This window comes from Carya illinoinensis, chromosome 11 (genome assembly GCF_018687715.1).
Source record: "Carya illinoinensis cultivar Pawnee chromosome 11, C.illinoinensisPawnee_v1, whole genome shotgun sequence".
In the NCBI taxonomy this organism is placed as follows: Eukaryota; Viridiplantae; Streptophyta; class Magnoliopsida; order Fagales; family Juglandaceae; genus Carya; species Carya illinoinensis.
The window spans coordinates 32978390-32997753 of NC_056762.1; the positions used below are offsets into that span (position 1 = coordinate 32978390).

The 19364-nt window shown below is 39.5% G+C and overlaps 3 protein-coding genes across 6 annotated transcripts; all 3 read left to right on the plus strand.

Annotated features, from left to right (window-relative positions):
* On the plus strand, positions 1–11508 carry LOC122282614 (E3 ubiquitin-protein ligase MARCHF2). 2 transcript variants are annotated; one of them, XM_043094553.1, is made up of 7 exons: positions 4–332; positions 443–756; positions 7370–7504; positions 7591–7633; positions 10777–10833; positions 10965–11079; positions 11162–11508. In XM_043094553.1, exons 2-7 carry the CDS (start codon positions 542–544, stop codon positions 11290–11292), a joined length of 696 nt encoding a protein of 231 aa, XP_042950487.1. In that variant the 5' UTR covers positions 4–332; positions 443–541; the 3' UTR covers positions 11293–11508. The 2 variants fall into 2 exon arrangements, with proteins under 2 accessions (XP_042950488.1, XP_042950487.1); XM_043094554.1 differs by lacking the exon at positions 10965–11079 and having other exon boundaries at positions 1–332.
* A 2180-nt stretch (positions 11509–13688) lies between these two features.
* Positions 13689–17400, plus strand: LOC122281645 (protein NTM1-like 9). Of its 3 annotated transcripts, none has more exons than XM_043093343.1 (7): positions 13689–14223; positions 14510–14829; positions 14989–15306; positions 15425–15817; positions 16014–16439; positions 16537–16686; positions 16772–17400. In XM_043093343.1, the coding sequence occupies exons 1-7, from the start codon at positions 14058–14060 to the stop codon at positions 17144–17146; spliced, it is 2148 nt and encodes a 715-aa protein (XP_042949277.1). In that variant the 5' UTR covers positions 13689–14057; the 3' UTR covers positions 17147–17400. The 3 variants fall into 3 exon arrangements, with proteins under 3 accessions (XP_042949277.1, XP_042949276.1, XP_042949278.1); XM_043093342.1 differs by having other exon boundaries at positions 13700–14223; positions 16011–16439; XM_043093344.1 differs by having other exon boundaries at positions 13712–14223; positions 14537–14829; positions 16011–16439.
* A 1018-nt stretch (positions 17401–18418) lies between these two features.
* LOC122280375 lies at positions 18419–19081 on the plus strand. Its single transcript, XM_043091251.1, has one exon. The coding sequence runs from the start codon at positions 18699–18701 to the stop codon at positions 18858–18860; it is 162 nt and encodes a 53-aa protein (XP_042947185.1). The 5' UTR covers positions 18419–18698; the 3' UTR covers positions 18861–19081.
* The last annotated feature ends 283 nt before the right edge of the window (positions 19082–19364 follow it).

Here is a 19364-nt window from a genome sequence, read left to right on the forward strand (position 1 = left end):
CATTTCGTGGGGACCAAAAGAAAGGTTAGAGAATTTTTTAAGCATCGTCCACTTTGCGCCTTGCCTTAACTGCAGTGAATCCCATCCGTTGAGGTGCGAGTGAAGCGTGAGCATGGCAGTGAGTAACGGGCGCTGGGGAGTCGCTTAAATACGTACCCACCACCAGAAATTGTGATTCACTGTTGGGGTTGCTTAGAATTTGGGTTTAACATCATTAATCATCTCGCTTGTTCATCTTCTTCTTCGTCTTGGATATTTCTTTCGGCTGTGTTAAGGTGCTTCGTCGACTCTCGACGCTTCCATTGCTGAATCCCAATACCCACTTTTACGAGGTTCGATCGTCTTTTGCTGCAACAAAAGTTTTTTTTTTTTTTTAATAAGGTTTTTTGTCAATGCTCTATGCCAAGATATTTTCAATGGATTTTCTTTCTTAATTTTGAAGGGTTTTCGGAAGCTCGAATCGCGTGACTCCGTTTCCTTTCGTGCTCGGAATTGATAGAGTAAAGGGTACCGGTTGGTGGGCGAGGGTTTTTGGCATCAGATGCTGAAAGACACCAGCTGCGATGGTGATCTTCCCGACCTGGAGAAGCAGTCAGCCAACGCCAACTCCAACCATGGTTGTGATCAGACTCCCGAACCAACTGCAAAGTTGTCAACTGCTGTGGACTCCTCTAATGACGATGAGCAACTGCCCCCTGCTCTGTCTCCCAAAAAGGCATATTTGTCGAGGACAGCAAGTTTTGCTGAGCTATGCAGGTATCATATAGTTTCTAGATACATCACGACTATCCAGAAATGGCTTCATGTTTTGTTTCTTATGGATTGCATTTTCCCTGTTTTTCTTTTTTCTTCTTTAATCTAATAAGCTGAGCGTGCTCTTGCTTATTGCCTTACTAACCATCAATTCAACTGTCATTCTCAACTTTCCCTTTTAAAAGTTGGTGTGACATTAACTTGATGGTGAAAAAAAAAAAAAAAAAATCTCGAAATGAGGTTTACTCTACAAATAAATGTACGTGTTTTTGGTTTGGAATGCACCATGGAAATGAAACTCTTCAGCAGATGATATTGGACGCGATCCACACTCAATTTATTAGAAGACACACTTTCCATTACGGGCTGGGTATGATTGAAACTAAGTTTTGCTTTAAATTAAAGGGAGAGAGAGAAAAGTTGCATCAGTTCAAGTTTTGCTCTCCGTACACTTTTCTCTCCGTACACTTTTTCTTTCGAGGATGCTTAGCTTGCTGATAGTTTCTTTGCGTTAGTTTGGGTGGTTAGCAACGGTCCTCACGACAGTTGTTCTGGTTTGTCTGTAATGGTCATGCATTCGTGTAAGGAGTTAGTTATAGGTTCTAAATGTTTCACTTTGCTTAAGGAGGGGGCAGGGTGGTTATCACGGAAAGGACGTGGAAGATGGTGGCTAGTGTAGTCCTGGGACCTGCAGCAGTAACATGGCTCGCTAAGGCCATGGATGGGTGCTCGAAGGAGGAAAAAATCGATTTTTACACCACAATAAGGGAAGGCAGCAGTAGCTTTATTGCTCAACGGTGTTCAAATGCGAGAGGACGATATCTGGCAGTGGTGGAATATGGTGTTGGAGGGAGGAGGAAGTTCATCTTTGTACCTGAGGAAGAGGGTTATGGTTGGAGTAAAATGGGGGAGGTGTTGTGGGAGTTTTGAGATGTAAAGAGATAGAGGGTAAGTCTGATGAAGAAGTCGACCAAGGCGAATCCTCAGTCTTACAGGGAGGCACTGATGGTGGTGCAGTTGCAGGTGGCTCGGTCTGAATGTGAAGGTAGGCTCGTACTTGATGATGCGGCTATGGGACAGGTCCTTGACAGAGAGCCATGCCTTGTACAGGGGCAGGTTGGCAGTAGACATGTAGGAGGCGTGACTGACGGGGAGACGCTGAAACTCCTTTGGGAAGCTAAGTCGCAGATAGGTGAACTGTAGATGAAGATAGACCATCTAATAAGGAAAGAGTGGGGGCGGGCACATAATGGATCGGGAGTGGGCCCGGATGGGGGGTTTGAAGTGGCAATCAAAGAAAGGCCTTTCCATGGGCCGGGACCTGAAAATAACCTTACCCATGGCCGGGACATCCAGTTACACATTATAAAGCCTTACCCATTAAACATAAGGACCCAGGGCCTTCCCATGGGCCGAAAGCCACAAAGGCTTGGAAGATCCAGAGTATGCGACCCGACCCGTCTACGTCGGAACCAAAGAAGCCGATGTTGACCCAGATCCAGGTTGAACAGATAACGACGGCGAAGCCTTTCCCGGTGGTACAGACAACGCCGGCGACTGCAGAGGAGCAGATTCTGCCGTCGCGGGAGGAGGAAAACGCCGAGATACAGCCCCCGATGTCTTTTTTCCGGAGTTTCTCGCACAGAATCAATCAAAATTAAATGTGGTGATGTTATCACCCCAAGTTGAGGTCCCTGGTGCATATGGCGAACATCTGGAAGCTTTTTCAGAGTTTGGAACGGAAAAGATTCAGGATCCCGGGATGCTCAATGAAGAATACAAGCTATCGGGATCATCCTTACCAGTTGTAAACGCACAGAACCCATCGACCAAACAAGTAGAGGTAGTGGGGTTTGATAGCACTGATTTGTTATTGGTTCCTGACACTCCAGAGGAAAACCAACCTTCGGAGGGGTTGGAGATTGTGGAGACAGTGCTGGAATGGGAGGATCCTAATCTGTCTGAGGTGTATGGGGAGAGGAATCCGTTTCCTCTAGACTATTTGTTACCCAATGAAGGTGAGATGTCGGATCTAGACTGTTTGTTACCCAATGAAGGTGAGATGTCGGATTGGGTGTTTAAAAAGGTGAAGGATATTCAACATATAGTGGGTATGGAGTGTGTGGGTTATGAAGAACAATTTATGGCGCTCCTCACAACTATTGAGGTGAGTCATTCGCATTCTAAGAATAAGGGTTCTAAGAACAATAGGGAGCTTAAGAGACTGGATTGGTCTTTGAATGAGGGAAGTTCAAGCCGTGAAAGGCTCAAAGGGAAGGGTACTTGTATTTCTTTATGAAGCCAAAAATCGTGTCTTGGAATGTTCGGGGGTTGAACGAGAGTAATAAGCGAGCTCGTATAAAAAACTTGCTGCTAGATTGGCGGGCGGATATTATTTGTTTACAGGAAACCAAATTGAAATTGGTGACTAGAAATATAGTGAGAAGTGTATGGCATTGTCCTTATGTAGATTGGGTCTATTTGGCTTCGAATGGGGCTTCGGGGGGTATCATTGTGATGTGGGATAAACGGGTAGTGGTAAAGATGGAGGAGTTCATAGGGGATTATACGGTGGCCTGTTCTTTCAAGATGGTAGAGGATAATTTTTTGTGGGCTTTTGCAGGAATCTATGGTCCGAATATAGACAACAACCAGCATCTACTATGGGAAGAATTGGCTGGTGTACACAGCTGGTGGGACCTTCCTATCTGCATAGGAGGGGATTTTAATGTTATAAGATTTCCCAGTGAAAGATCTGGGGTCAGTCGACTACGACCAGTGATGACAGAGTTTTCCGACTGCATTTTTGACTTGAATATGGTGGACCTTCCACTCATGGGTGGGCTTTTTACTTGGTCTAATAGTTAGACGTGGTCTCGGCTGGACAGATTTTTAATATCGTCGGAATGGGAATGTCATTATCCGGAGGTATGTTAGAGGTGATTACCGCGCCTATGCTCAAATCATTTTCCAATTTTACTGGATGGAGGAGGCATTCATAGCGGGCGTCGTTATTTCAAGTTTGAAAACATGTGGTTGAAAAGCGAAGGATTTGTGGACAGGGTAAGGAATTGGTGGTCTTCTTATCAGTTTAATGGTAATCCCTCTCATATTCTCGCAGGCAAATTGAAGGCTCTTAAGGAGGATCTAAAGCTTTGGAACACCCAAAGTTTTGGAGATGTAGGGGATCAAAAGAAAAACAAGATGGAGGAATTACAGGTTCTAGAAAGGCTCAATGAAGATAGATCGCTTACCGCAGAGGAAATTTCTAGAAGGGCAGTGTTAACTGCCGAGCTCGAAGGGGTATTATCTCTTGAAGAGATCTCTTGGAGGCAGAAGTCAAGAGCATTGTGGCTGAAGGAAGGGGATCGAAATACAAAATTCTTCCATAGAGTGGCAAACTCTAATAGGAGAAATAATACCATCGAGATGCTGAAAATCAATGGTAGTGAATGTACAGAGGTTCTTGTGATCCGAGAACATGTGCTGAATTTTTTTTTGAACAGTTATTTACAGAAAGAGAGAGATGGAGGCCAAATTTGGATGGACTTGAATTTGATTCGATTGAGCCACAGACAGCTTCATGGTTGGAAAGAGCTTTTGAGGAAGAGGAGGTGTACAAAGTGATCAGTCGAATGGGAAAAGATAAAGCACCAGGACCAGACGGCTTCTCGATGGGTTTCTTCCAATCTTGTTGGGAGGTGGTAAAAGAGGATATTATGAATGTCTTTAAGGAATTTTTCTTGGGTGGGAAATTTAAGAAAAGCTTGAATGCGACTTTTATTGCCTTGATCCCAAAGAAGACCGAGGCTTCGGAAGTGAAGGACTTTAGGCCCGTTAGTCTCATTAATGGGATTTATAAAATCATCTCAAAGGTACTAGCAAACAGGTTGGGTGAAGCCATTGGTAAGATAATTTCCAAACCACAAAATGCCTTTGTTAGAGGTCGTCAAATTCTAGATTCGGTTTTAATAGCTAATGAATGCCTGGATAGTATATTAAAGTCTGGTATTGCAGGGATCATTTGTAAGCTAGACATGGAAAAGGCATATGACCATGTAAATTGGGAATTCTTAATTTATTTATTGAAGAGGTGTGGGTTTGGGGAAAAATGGTGTAGGTGGATTAAATGGTGCATCTCAACGGCAAGATTTTCAGTGTTGATCAATGGTAGTCCAGAAGGTTTTTTTAACAGCTCGAGGGGGTTAAGACAGGGGGATCCACTATCCCCATTACTCTTTGTCATCATCATGGAGGCTCTGAGTAGGATGTTAACGGCGTTAGTTATCAATGGTCTGCTGGCTGGATTTTCAGTGGGTGATTTGAATAGGGGTCTAATCTCGATATCCCACTTACTTTTTGTAGATGACACTTTAGTCTTCTGTGAGGCTGAACAAGAACAACTTAGGACTCTGAAAGCACTTCTGCTATGCTTCGAAGCAGTGTCAGGTTTGAGAGTGAACTTTGATAAATCAGAGCTAGTTCCTGTTGGGAATGTCAGTAGCACTCGACAGTTGGCTAGTATTTTGGGATGTAAGGTCGCTTCTCTCCCTATGACCTATCTAGGACTACCGTTGGGGGCTGTTTCACGATCTGTTGCTATCTGGGACCCAGTGATTGAGAAGATAGAACGAAGATTGGTTGGGTGGAAGAGATTGTATTTGTCAAAAGGAGGCCGTGTGACCCTGATTAAGAGTACTCTTTCTAACTTTCCTACATATTTCCTAGCTTTATTCCCTATTCCAGCTGCCATGGCAGCTCGGATAGAAAGGTTGTACCGTGAGTTCCTGTGGAGTGGGATAGGAGATGAATTCAAGTTTCACTTAATCAGTTGGGATAAGGTTTGCAGACCTATTTCCTCAGGTGGGTTGGGGCTAAAGAACCTAAGAACTTTCAATCAGGCATTGCTCGGGAAATGGTTATGGCGATACAATATGGAACCGGAAGCTTTATGGAAATTAGTTGTTGAAAGCAAACATGGTAGCCTATGGGGGGGATGGTGCACTAGAGAGGGGATCAGGCCTTGTGGGGTGGGGATTTGGAAGCATATAAGAAGAGGGTGGGGGTTTTTTGCTAATCATACGAAACTTTTGGTGGGGGAGGGCACACGTATAAAATTTTGGAGAGATATATGGTGCAGGGAGGAGGCTTTCAAGGATTCTTTTCCGTCGGTATTCTGAGTGGCTTCTGACCCAGAAGCTTCGGTGGCGGATCTTCTGGTTCGTTCTGGGGACCAAGTCCATTGGAATATCATTTTCTGTAGAACAGCACAGGATTGGGAAGTAAACAGCTTCGGGGATTTTTTCAATCTAGTGTACTCTATGAAGATGAACGGAAGGCATGAAGATAAGCTGTGGTGGAAACCTGTGGGTAAGGGTACTTTCTCGGTTCGCTCTTTTTATAAGGCCCTTACAACTATACCAAATCCTCTTTTCCCATGGAAAAGCTTGTGGAGGAATAAGGCGCCTCCCAAAGCTCTTTTCTTCACCTGGACAGCAGCGTTAAGAAAGATTTTGACTACTGATAATTTGCGTAAGTGTAGGATTATCATTACTGATTGGTGTTGTATGTGTAAGAAATCTGGTGAGTCAGTGAACCATCTCCTGTTACATTGTGAGACAGCTAGAGCTTTGTGGTATGAAGTTTTCAGTCGAGTAGGGATAAGCTGGGTAATGCCGGAGTCAGTGGTTGAGTTATTGGCCAGTTGGGTGATGCCGGGCGGAGATTCTCAAATCAAAGTGGTGTGGAAGATGATTCCTATTTGAATTATGTGGTGCATTTGGCAAGAGCGCAATGAGAGAACATTCGAAGATAAGGAGCGCACACCAGAGGAGCTTCGTTGCTTTTTTTTCTGTACGTTATTTCTGTGGACCTTAGCTGTAGACTTTAATGGTCTAAATGTACATGATTTCCTTGCGACTTCTATAGCGACCTAAATAGGTCTTATCTCTTGTATACCATCTTGTGTACTTGGGCTATGCCTATTATTATTAATACTACAGTTTACTTATCAAAAAAAAAAAATTAAAGGGAGAATATTTAGACAGGTTCAATATTTTTTTTATAGAATTTGAGTATAGTTGCATGAACTTACGTTTTCTCAATGTTGATGGCTTGGAGTTCCCCATCTTTGAAGAAAAGCAGAGGCATGGAGAAAAATTGTTGTTGTTCCGTATTTAGTTATGCTCGGTGATGTCCATCGTGGCTGCTTTTATTGGTTTTATTGTTTGCAGGGATTTTCAGGTTTTGGCCTTTTTGCCTCTGTTTTTGCACATATTATCATTTTTATCTTGTTCAAGTTAGTAGTGATCTTATGAGGTCATAAAAAAAGTCTTGTTCAAGTTGGTGCATAAATTTAGTTGCCCGCAGCTGCTCAATCTGCTATAAATAGACTTTTCAAATTACTACGTGAGGTTTTGAAAAGGAACTAAAACAGGACCATTGACTTTGGCTGCATGTTGAAAAACGTTTGGGTTATGTAGTTTTGCTTTATTTTCATGTTGGAAATTGATTTAGATGGATGTAAGTATCATTGGATTATATCTTAAAATTAATTGCTTTATCTTCTGTTCAATTTCACATAAAAAGTATTGATATAGGCTGTTCTATTTTTCAGAGTGTGTCAGCAGGAGAAGGAAGAAATTCTTATAGATCTTGGGTGCCATTGTCGAGGTGGACTTGCAAAAGCCCACCGATCATGCATAGATACTTGGTTTTGTACAAGAGGATCAAACAAATGTGAGATATGCCAGTAAGTCTTTTCACTATATTTGTTCTTGATTTGGGGTTAGCTCAGTCTCGAAGGATCTTATAATGTGTTTTTGGTTTTTTGTGCAGGGAGGTAGCTGCAAACGTGCCACCTCCAGATTCCCAGCCTAGTGTACGTATTCCATATTCCATACCATTTTTATCAAGTATATAACTCATGCATTAGGTTACCACATTGGATGGGATTTTTAGTTCACCTCATCTTTGTGATATCATATCCATTTTGAATGAAGTACTTCTTAGCCACGTCCCAATATCTATTTTGTTTTTCCTAATTATATAAAGAATCAAAACATTCTTTGTTAAATTCTTTAATCGTATTTGACACGTATTGTACTGTGCTGTATGCACCCAAATGTTCAGATTTGACCTTCTCAAGTACAGACTAGAACATCTAATTATTATTATTTTTTTTTATAAGTAATATGATATTTCATTGATAAAAGGTAGGCATAGCTCAAGTACACTAGAGGTATACAAAAGCATACACCTTTTTAAGAACTAGTAACCGTTACAAGGAAATCATGAAAACTAAGCCCATTTAAATCCAACGCAATAGCCCACAAAAACAAAGTCTTCCAAAAGAAACTCCTAAACTCTTCCAAGGAATATTCATGATCCTCAAAAAGTCTCTCATTACGTTCGCTCCAAATACACCAAAGAATACAAATAGGGGCCATTTTCCAAACAGCTACAATCTGTGGTGTCCCAGTGATACCTCTCCAGCATGCCAGATGATCAACCACCTGGCCTGGCATCACCCATGCTATTTCCACATCTAATTATTATTAACAACATATGAAGGGTCCTTGGCATGTTCTGAATGATATCATAATTTTGAATGCTTACAAGTAATGCAACATATAATCATTTGATATTTAGAGTCTGGAAGAAAAATTTGACATATATAGCAAAAGAATATGTTTACTTTTTAGCACATCTTTTGTTAATCAATCCTACTTCTCAAGAAAGACCACAACGGTGTGGAACTTTGTGTTAGAGCATCCTACTGTCAAGCTGCTGTTCAAGCCTCCCCAACTCAGAACTATAGGCCACTCTAACAATACCCTTACCCATGGCTGGCCAAAGCACACACTTTTCTAGCTCTAGCCATGTCTCTATTAGTACCTTGAGTACTTCCACCACGTCTTCCAACAAACTCCATAATTTTTCCTTTCCCAAATATTGCACAGCTTGTCATGATCAAGCTGGACGGTTTTGACTTATGCCCTCTGAATTACCTTCCTAATGAGAAAATAACTGTTATGAATCCATTGTTCTAAGTTTCATTTGAACAATATTCTCCAATGTCCTTTAGCTTCAACAAGTTTATCGTCCATCCAAAAATTTTGTCAAGATAATCACTGTTATTTCTACACTAACAACAACAGATTTTAATTGGGCATGCACATGCAGAATGGAGCCATTTTTTTGGAAGGCAAGAGTGAAAATGTTTTTTATCCAGTCCAGTTGCAAAGGAATTCTTTAAAGAAAAAGCACCGCCTCCTAGGAATAAAACTTCCTTTCTGGTTGGCATTCTAGAATAGGACATCCTTCAGATGTAATTGTCCTATTTATAGTCAAATCTCCACAATTACCTGCTTTTAAATGCTGGCATCGAATCTTGTTAGTTAGTTTTTTTTTTTTTTTTTTTTTTTTTCCATTGAATCTTGTCAACTTAAAAAGCAAAAACACGATCCTTTTCTTCCTCCCTTTGATCGAGTCAACATCCCATAGAATTAGTTCACTCGAAGGTGTGGACCACACCAATTATTTCTAAAAGTGGATGCCACTACTATGTGTTCATTAATGATTTTTCTTGCTTCACATGGGTTTATCCATTGCAACAAAAGCTAGACGTATCTTAGCATTTCATTAATTCAAATGCATTGTCAAAAATTTGCTTTCCACCAAAATTTAACAATTTCAATCTAATGGAGGAGGCGAATTTACTTTGCAAAGATTTAATTCCATTTCTCACCAAAATGGAATTCTCCATTGCAAATCTTGTTCTCACACATCTGAGTAGCTTTCTGAAAGCAAACTCCAACAGATTCTTGAAATGGGATTCACTCTTGCTGAATCTTGGCTACCAAAGAAATTTTGGGTTGACATGTTCACCACCATGGTCTACCTTGTTAATCGTCTTCCTACACCCATTTTAAATCATAGGAGTCCCTTTGAAGAATTGTTCCATTAATGTTCAGATCACTTTCACCTTGAGTCTTCTGATGCATGTGTTTTACTCTTCTTTGCCCCTATAACTCTGACAAGAAGTTACAATTTCATACCAAGCCATGCATCTTTGTAGGCTATGGATTTGGATACAAGGGTACCTGTGCTTTGATCCTTCACTTCAAAGGGCAGACATAGTCATGGATGTAGTTTTTAATGAGACTTCTTTTCCCAGCTTGGAACAAACCACCAGTTCTTACCCCCTCAAATATTGGCTCTTGCTACTACACAAGTGTCAATACATTTTCTTGGCTCTTTCCGGCCCCCCCAATTCCCCTTCTCGATCTTCGACCCCCAACCCACTCCTGACCATGTCTCAGATTCGTGTTTTTGATAGCCTTGAACTTTTGAACTCCTGACCATGTCTTGGCTTCCCAGCCACTTTTGAATCCCATCTCTAGTGATTTCCAAACCTCCCCTGCATCACTTCCTTCACCCAAGCTCCCCTCACTTCCTGCCCCAACACCCCTCCCGTCAAGTGAAACACTCCCTGCTCCACACTCTACTCAACCCATGACCACTTGGTCTAGTATGGGTTCCCTCTGTCCCAATGTCTTCCCTGACCACACCATGTTCCTTTCTACTTGGTATCCCATTTCTGCTATTTCCTCCATTGTTCAAGCAGTGGAGCCTTCATCTTATGCCCAAGCTGTACTTGATCCTTGGCAGCAAGATGCCATACAACTGGAGGATACTCTTCAACACTTTGGAGAACACGATCCAACAGAAGAAATCAAAACATATGATTTGAATATTATAGTAATAAAATTATATATTCAAAATATCCTCTAATCTCTTTTGAGTTGTTTTGCCACTGGATTTGTTTTCTTTTTAAATTTAATTATTAATTTTACTGGTTTAATGGTTGGGTTTTAAACTCGCCTTTTTAAAATGGTGAACATTGGCACTTTTGCTGAAGATATATCAGGGTGACGAAACATTATTTTTACAAGTGTCTGAAAGCAGAAAGGGTCTGATAGACATGTATGAAATTTTATGTTCTCGTTTTTCATGGAACAGACAAATTACTGGGTTTGGAGGAATGACACAAATTTTAGGCATCAAGATCGTGAAAGGGTAAGGGGTCACTCTGCTCAATCTGCTGGAGTTGTACTTATTTGAGAAAACAATATTCATTCCCTTGATACCTATAAACAAAACAATATTCATTCCTTTGATTTTGTTGCATCCAATGAACTCTGTACCAGAACTGTTTTAGTCCACTTTGGGTGGCATTTTCAATCCTCGTTTGTGGCCTCCTGTTGGATGTGCTGATATCCATTACCCTGGGTATCTCGGCACTGCCCATCAACGTTATAATCGGTATGTAGCTCTACGTTGTTACTCTTCCTTTTCTAATGACTGGCTTGTTTGATGGTGGTAAAAAATGGAGAGAAATGTACAGGTGTCATTATTGTTCTTGGACTTGGGACTGGACTGCGAGTTGCTCTGGATTTCTTTCATGAGTGGAGTTTGAGAAGAGTTGTGCAAAGAGTGGAAACAAATGTGAGTCTTGGTTATCATCCTGCCATATAGGTAAATTTGCGTACAATAAATTCTTCAACTTGCAAGAGAACTCTTAATTGTTATGTACTACAGTATCCCATTGTTCACCTTGTTTATGATTGAGAGGGACCATTTCTTTGTTACCTCACACTTCGATTCAGCATGGTGAAGTGAGGGGACACTGTTTTCCCCGCAGAACTTTTCATTTATGTTTGAGATGAATATATGCACAGACCAGTTAAACCACATACAGATATCAAAACCATATTCTTGACTTTTGGGGGGCAGGAGATACGAGTGAAGTCTTGTTAAGCAGCCAACAAAATAAAGAGATTGGCAGTAGAGTTTCCCTTTTTTATTTTTTATTTTAAAAAAGATTGGGGCCTACTTGCAGTTTCCAAAGAGTTCCTTGTTCCCGAGATGGAATCATATGACTGAATACATTTGATGCCATTATCCAGAATGTGTGATATTTTTATGGCCGTGAACCTACTGCTGATATGAGGCATCAGCTATTAGGTTGCAAGGATGACAATTCTATTGGAAAGATGGGGGAGGGAGAGAGGGTGATTAAGATGGGTCGCCCGCCCACTGACACTTTTGTGAGAGAAAAGATGGAAGCATGTGCTCATAGAATAATCTACTTTTTAAAGGTGGAGCATTTTCATTGGTCTCGCAGCTCTTTATTTTTATCTTTTATTTTTTTTTTTGCTTTAGTTGATCAAAAGCCTTCTTCACACTCTTGTATAGTTCATTCACTCGCGTCCTATGTTTGAGTGAACGTTTTGCAATCTCCATCGTTGCGTCTGACCTTTCCTTTCCTCTTGGAAAGCAATTTCTCTCAGATAATAAATAAATAAATAGCACGTGAAAACTTTGATAAAATATTTGGTAATTAATTTGAACAGACTTATATATAAAAAAGAAAAAAATATCCCTGACATAAAAAAGTCTACAAGTGGGTTTTGAACTTTTGAGAACATTTTTCTTTTAACAGTAATATTATATACAGTACCACCATTTATTTGTATTATATTATATATAATGTGATATATTTATTATTATTTAATGATAAAGAAGTATGTAATAAATAATTATTTAATAATAATAAATATGTTACATCTTATTTAGTGAAATGATAATATAGTATATATAATTTTTTATTTTTAAAATTTTGTTATGTACACTTTTGTCCTAATCAACTTCGATTTCTATGAATAAGATGTTTTGTGTGAAATACTTGATACTGAAATTCCAAATCAAGGGAGAATTTATAAAGGTATAAAAAAGAAAAAGGAAGGAAGACACTTATCTATTTTTTTTCTTTTTCTTTTTCTTTTTTAGGAAAAAGGAAAAATATTCATCCATATTGGAATCGAAATCTTCTTCATTTTCTTTTGATTGGGAAAGAGATAATTATAATAATATATATATATATATATATATATTGTAATCTTTAATGATGCCATGCAAGATGTGAATGTGGCATAAGGTCTTAAAGTTTTTATCCAAATTTTAGGACAAATAGCATTTTCAATAGATTATGTAAAATGCATATAAGTTTACGATAGTTAGTAATACAATATTCTTCATAAGATTGTACAAATTTAAGAGGCAGTTTGGATTAAGAAATACTTTCAATCTATCTTATCTCATTATTACAATTTTTTTTAATTTTTATATAAAATATAATAAATAATTTATATTTTTTTATTTTAAAACAATAATAATATTAAAAAATAATATTTTATTTAACTTTTATTTAAAATTATCTTATCGCACCTCATTTCCTTATCGAAACAACCTAATACATTTACATATGAACAGTTGGGTAAAATTTACTGTAATTATAATTTTAGTATTTTTATGTAGATACTGTAATAAACACCCTTCTTTTCATTTCCCACTTTTCCATAGTTTTACCATATACATATGGGCTGTATGCTATTCTTCTCCCTTGTATTATTTACTTTATTAGTTTCAATTCCTCATTTTGTCTTTCTTTATTATTTTTTTCTTCATTTCTGTTTTTGCTTTTCCTCCAATTTTTTAATTCATTGGATTTAAAATAAATAATAAATTGCAATCTCAAAAATAGATTTGAAACGTTATAAAATTTGAAATCTTGGGTGAAATAAAAACTTGTTGGTCATTAAAGAGAATAATTTTTTTTTAAAGAAAATGGAGAAATAATAAAAATAAAACAGATAAATGATATAAAGAAATAATAATATATATTTAGATGTAGAGTATGCATAAAAGATTTAAAATAAATAATATAAATGGAATCATTTTCAGTCGGTCAATCATCAATGTATGCAGGCCGTAGCTCCAGACTCCCTCCAAGCCACCCCTGACCACTCTACTACTTTCTATTTTCTTTACGTGAAAAAGTAAAGAGAAATCTTGATGTAGAGATTTTCTACTGCAAAAAGTTTTACATACAGCAAGGAGTCTCCAATAACGCAAATGCACGACGCACTGCTGGCCCCCACAAAGCTAAAGGGACCCGCTTCATTTCACTGTCGTATCGGGCCCTGGGAAAGCGACCGGAACGTTTGCCGAGGAACCGACCCCTTGAATGGTGGGTTTTCTTAACCCCAACACATTAGAGGAACAGTTGGTTTCGTACCAAGCGTCCGGAGGCAAAACAAAAAGCCAAAGCTGAGTTACTTGTGATTAATGTCACAAGTGTTGGGTTTTCGCTATATTTTTGAGTGGTTAGGGTTTTTGTTCGCTAATTCAGGGTTTACGAGATCCCGGTAAGTTCAGAGCCTTGGAAGAAGAAGAGGAAGATGGAAGCGATGTCGATGGAATCGCTGCCTCTGGGGTTCAGATTCAGGCCGACGGATGAAGAGCTCATAAATCATTACCTCAAGTTGAAAATCAACGGCCGTCATTCCGACGTCCGGGTCATCTCCGAAATCGACGTTTGCAGATATGAGCCCTGGGATTTGCCTGGTATTTTTCTCTCTTTCCTTTTTCTTTTACGTTTTAAACACTATATTCGCTTACATTTATCGTGAAATTCAATTCGATTCTTATTGTGGTAGTAGTTTTTATTTTTTTTCCCTTTTCTTGATTGGTTAATTGGCTGTCAAAATTTTTCTTTATTCTCTCCACTGAATCAAAAATTGATAATTCCACTGCATCTGGCGATTTCATATGCTAACAGCTAAAGACTGTTCCTCTTTGACATTCTTCTGAAGCTTGCGCCTTTTATTTTAATGTTGCATATTTCTTATAGTTAACTGCTTAATTTGTGAAAAAAAAGAGCTTTCGGTGATAAAGACGGACGATCCAGAGTGGTTCTTCTTCTGTCCGCGTGATCGGAAGTACCCAAACGGGCATCGTTCCAACAGGGCCACTGACGCCGGATACTGGAAAGCGACCGGCAAGGACCGCACCATCAAGTCCCGTAAGTCTGGGTCTAATACCACCTTGATCGGCATGAAGAAGACCTTGGTTTTCTACAGAGGCCGTGCTCCGAAGGGGGAGCGCACAAACTGGATCATGCACGAGTATCGTGCTACCCAGAGACAACTTGATGGTACTCATCCCGGCCAGGTCTCTATCTCCTTTGCTTCCTTATTCTTGACAATAGTGCTTTTTTATCCGTCCTCTGTTCATAATTGTTGGGAGATACTGTCAACAAGAACCTTATATAGTTTTGTTCATTATTGGCATCTTGAACATGTTAACATGTCCTTCTCTGGCTTTGTACAGGCTCCTTTTGTACTGTGTCGCTTGTTCAGAAAGCCAGAGGAGAAGGCGGACATTGTAAAGTATGATGAAGTGGATAATACTGGCTCATCTCCTACCACTACCAAGTCCTCTCCTGACGATTTATCATCGGATGTGGTTCAAGAAACACCAATGTCAGATGTGCAAGTTGGTAACCAATCTGAAGGTATAAAGAGATGGTTGACCGATGAGTTGGATAACGTCACCCCTAATGCTCATATGCCTGTTGACACAAGTAGCATTAGTTATATGGCGTCTGATGTGGAAGAAGATCATGTACAAGAAGGTACTGGTATAGAGGTGAGACAAGTGATATCTTTTACAATGCATAAAATTTTCTTAAGGATAAGTTTCTTTTCTGGTCTGAATAATCAAGAAGTGAATTGGCTAAATTTTTGTCTTCTTCCTTACCATTCAGGTTCATCAGCCTCTGGGAGATAATTCAACGATCTATGAGCCTGCTTCTTGCCAGATCGATTACATAGATTTCTCCCCGTCGCAACCACAGAATCACACACAGCTGGCCCCTTATAATCTGGGTTCACCTTTTGCCAGTGACTTTGGCAACGACAATAACACATTCCATTCTCTTGGTGACACAAGTGAACAGGACATATCTTTTACAGAGTTGTTCGATGAGGTGTTCAATAACCATGATTTGGACTCGTGGGATGAATCAGCCACTCAGAAGAACTCAGTTGTGGGAAGTGGCACCCATTTGTCTAGTCAAGTATGTAAGGTAGAGGCTGTACCACCTGGAAGCTCCTATGTTAGGGAAAGTGATGCATACAGTGATGTGGCCCGAATTCAGGTAAAATGGATAATTTTTTTCATGTTCTGTAAGCCACCTCGTTGGTAATCCTCTGCTGTTTCCAGCTTTGCCTGATGCACGTTGACTTTGAATTTGTGGCACTATGGTATACATATTTTGCTTTATGGAAATTTGATGTAGTTGATAATGGATATACTCTTAACACTAAAGTTAATATGTTGTTGTACGCCAGAAGCATGATGATAATTGGCAGTTATTACAAAGGCAAAATTCATTTGGATCTTTCCATGCTTTTGCGCCACTTGTTGACTGGGAACTTAAGGGGGAAAATATGGCCGACCTTTGGGATAATTCTGTGGGATTTGATGCTTCACCTGCCAATTCTGCTCTGGGCTTAACCTATGGGCTCAATTCTGAAGAAATGGCAGAGGAGAAGAATCCGGTTAACTACAGCAGTGGTCCTGTTGGTGGATCTGTTATCAAGATTAGGAGCCGGCAGCCTCTACATCAACCAAATTCAGACAAATTTGGAACTCAAGGCACAGCGCCAAGAAGAATCCTTATGCAGATGAATACTTCTACTGGGTCAGCTTGCTATAGTGAAGTGAGAGGAGGAAGCTGTAGTGAAGGAGAAGATGAAGTACAATCAACTGTTCTCGAGGTATGGTTCTTTAGATGAAGCCAGTTTAAAACTATTGCTCATGTGCATTCATCAATTTTCAAGTCGGTAATATTAAAAAAAATATTGTTGGTTGCAGGACAAACAATCTTTGGACTGCAGGCCTACCTTTTCTGAGCCAGAGGAAGACAGTGAGCTTTTGAAGGTTCAAGGCACCGCTCATCATAGTAAAGATAGTGGTGCAATCCACAGTGAAGATGAAGATGAAGTGCAATCAACTCTTACTGAGGTAAGTTTAATCAGATGAAGCTGATATGAAAGTTATTCTTGTATGTATTCATCAATTATTGAGTCCATCATATTGCTTGTTGCAGGCCAAAGAAGCCTCAGAGCACAGCCCTACTTTTTGTAAGCTAAAGGAAGAGAGTGAAGAAGCCTCTGAGCATGCGTCTAGATTTGCTGAGCCAGAGGAAGAGAGTGAAGAAGCTTCAGAGCAAGGTTCTAGCTTTGTCGAGCCAGAGGAAGAATACAAGCTTTTGACTTCTGAGGAGTACAAGGGAACTAATGGAGAATCCTCGGCAAAACTTAGGTTAGGAGTGACACAAGGTATTCTGCAGGGCAGCAGGCAGATAGGGGTGACCCATTTTGTGAAATGTTCTTCTCGTGCCCCACGTTCCTTGTTAATCTATACAGTTGGAGTTTCTCTAGTTGTGCTCCTGTCTGCAGCCTTTATTGGGGTATGGATATGATTTAGATCCTGATGTTTTGCAGCAGTAGCTGTAGGGAGTCTGTTCCCATGCGTGTTGCATGCTTGGAAACAAGTTTAGGTTTGAAATTGATTTCCTGTATGCATTTGTACATGTGTCTAGAATTGCCAAATGTTGTGTACCCTACTGAACAACTTCGTTTTGCTTTCTTAGGTTTCTTTTTGTGTATCCCCGCGTTTGCGTTGTTGGATATTTTATACATATGTATGTATATCAGATTCCGAGTTTTAGCTAAACGGTTTTCTTCTTTATAATTCGGCCCACTTTTCTGTATTTTAGCGTATTTGTAGTGCATCAGATCATAGAGCATTCCTATATTGGTGCATTCGTAGAAGGTGGTATCCTTGGGGAAGACTTCCAAGGCGGAGAAGGTGTCACCTGTAATAGCAGTAGTTTTATAGATATGGACGTCGATCATATCCCTTAATGAGAAGTTCCACGCCGTCGATCATATCCCTTAATGAGAAGTTCCACGCCTAACAACCATCATAATGTAAGAGTACAAGTCAACCATTGTAATCAGTTTTCGTTTACTATGTTTTGGGCTCCCGGGAATGGGCTGTTGATAAAACTACCAAAAAAAAAATGAAAAATTTAATTATAAATATAAGCGTGTATCAATGTATTAATTTATTATAATTGATTAAAAAATAAATTTTATTAAAAATAATATTAATTAAAATTTTAAATATAAAGAAATTAGTATTAATATGTAGATTAATATATAATTGATTAATATATAATTTTAGTTGTACGTAATAAAATTAAAAAAAAAAATTAATAATAATATGCGTCTGTTTGTGAAAGCGAGGGTAAAAAACAGAGACTGTATATCCATTCGGTAACGTGGACCCCATAGTCTGGAAAGATGAATCCACCTTTGAATGAAACTTGGGCTTACGAAAACCACACCACCTCCACCTCTAATGTTGAGGCGGCAAAACCAGGAGAGAAGTTGAAAAAAAAAATTAATTAATGAATACTCATTGCGCTTTATACATTAATAAATGGCAGGGAGGGGAAAGGATAAGGATGAGAGAAACAATATCCACAGGGCATGGGAAGGAAGGGACCCCAGTTTCTCTTTCTACCTTGTTTATAAAAATTAATACAGGAAGGGTCTAGTTATTTATTTTTTGGTCCTTTTTCTTTTGATGGATGGCGGAATTCAGATAAAATCCAACTTTCATAACCGTGTCATAGACACACAGGTATGGTGGGGATGTACACGTGTTGGAAGCCCAGCAGCACACTGTGAGGACAGTGCTTGGCCTTGTTGGGCGCCCCTGGTTTGGTTTATATGGAAACAGGTACCCAAAACAAAGGTTTTGAACGAGTCTCTTCTAGTGTCTTACAGAAGAAACGCCCACTGAACAATAAGCATATATACCTCCTCAGTCTTCCACTTAATCATACACTTGTCATATTGCATATAATACACAGAGAAAAGAGGGCTTCTGTCAAAGTTTGAGGACTGATAAATTTGACCTTTGAGGTGGCAGCGATAGAAAAAGAGAGAAATAAGAGAAGGGAGATGATACTGGTGGCGATAGTGGCGGAGATGATGCAGGAATACACGGTGCTGTTGGCGAGGGTGCTGGAGCATCTTTTCCATTCCGTGCCGTTCCCAAGGCGGGTTCGTTTTCTCATCCTCCACAGTCTTCCTTTCTCGTCCTCAAATCCTGTACCCGCCTAATTCTCTCTACCCCCCCCCACAAAAAAAAAAAAAACACCCCTCCTTTTTCTTCTTCTTTTTCCAGTTCTTCATATTGTTTTCACGCTTGGCAGCTTCGTAGCGTAGAATCTTGAGTTGCGGGGTTTCTGAATTTTTGTACACATTATTTTGAACCTTTTTTTTGTTCTGTAGTTCTGTTAATTGTTATTTCTGTTCTTGGGCATCAAGGTCCATTGTATGAATTTCTTGTACCTTTTTTTTTTTTTTTTCTCCTTTCTTTCCAAACCATTTGCTTGATCGATGGCCACTAATTCTTACAGCTTCGGCTTAAACTCTTGGATTGAATGCATTTGCGCGGAGAGAGAAAGAAACCCACTACATAGACGGACTGTTCTTATTCAAAGAAATTTCAACCTTTATAATTGAAGAAACAAACTCTGCACCCCGCAATCGAATTCAGTATAAATCCCAAATATCAGTTTGGATTTTCTATTTTTATGTTTTTAATTCTTGAGTCTTAAGTCC

What these genes read in the sequence shown, in the direction of transcription:
- LOC122282614 (XM_043094553.1), top strand. Translation starts at nt 542, where the DNA reads ATGCTGAAAGACACCAGCTGCGATGGTGATCTTCCCGACCTGGAGAAG. An exon ending in GGCATCAAGATCGTGAAAGG is followed by an intron (nt 10,834 to 10,964) that starts GTAAGGGGTCAC and finishes ACTCTGTACCAG; the next exon opens with AACTGTTTTAGTCCACTTTG. An exon ending in GCCCATCAACGTTATAATCG is followed by an intron (nt 11,080 to 11,161) that starts GTATGTAGCTCT and finishes AGAAATGTACAG; the next exon opens with GTGTCATTATTGTTCTTGGA.
- LOC122281645 (XM_043093342.1), top strand. Translation starts at nt 14,058, where the DNA reads ATGGAAGCGATGTCGATGGAATCGCTGCCTCTGGGGTTCAGATTCAGG. An exon ending in GTGATGTGGCCCGAATTCAG is followed by an intron (nt 15,818 to 16,010) that starts GTAAAATGGATA and finishes GTTGTACGCCAG; the next exon opens with AAGCATGATGATAATTGGCA. An exon ending in TGCAATCAACTCTTACTGAG is followed by an intron (nt 16,687 to 16,771) that starts GTAAGTTTAATC and finishes TGCTTGTTGCAG; the next exon opens with GCCAAAGAAGCCTCAGAGCA.
- LOC122280375 (XM_043091251.1), top strand. Translation starts at nt 18,699, where the DNA reads ATGATACTGGTGGCGATAGTGGCGGAGATGATGCAGGAATACACGGTG.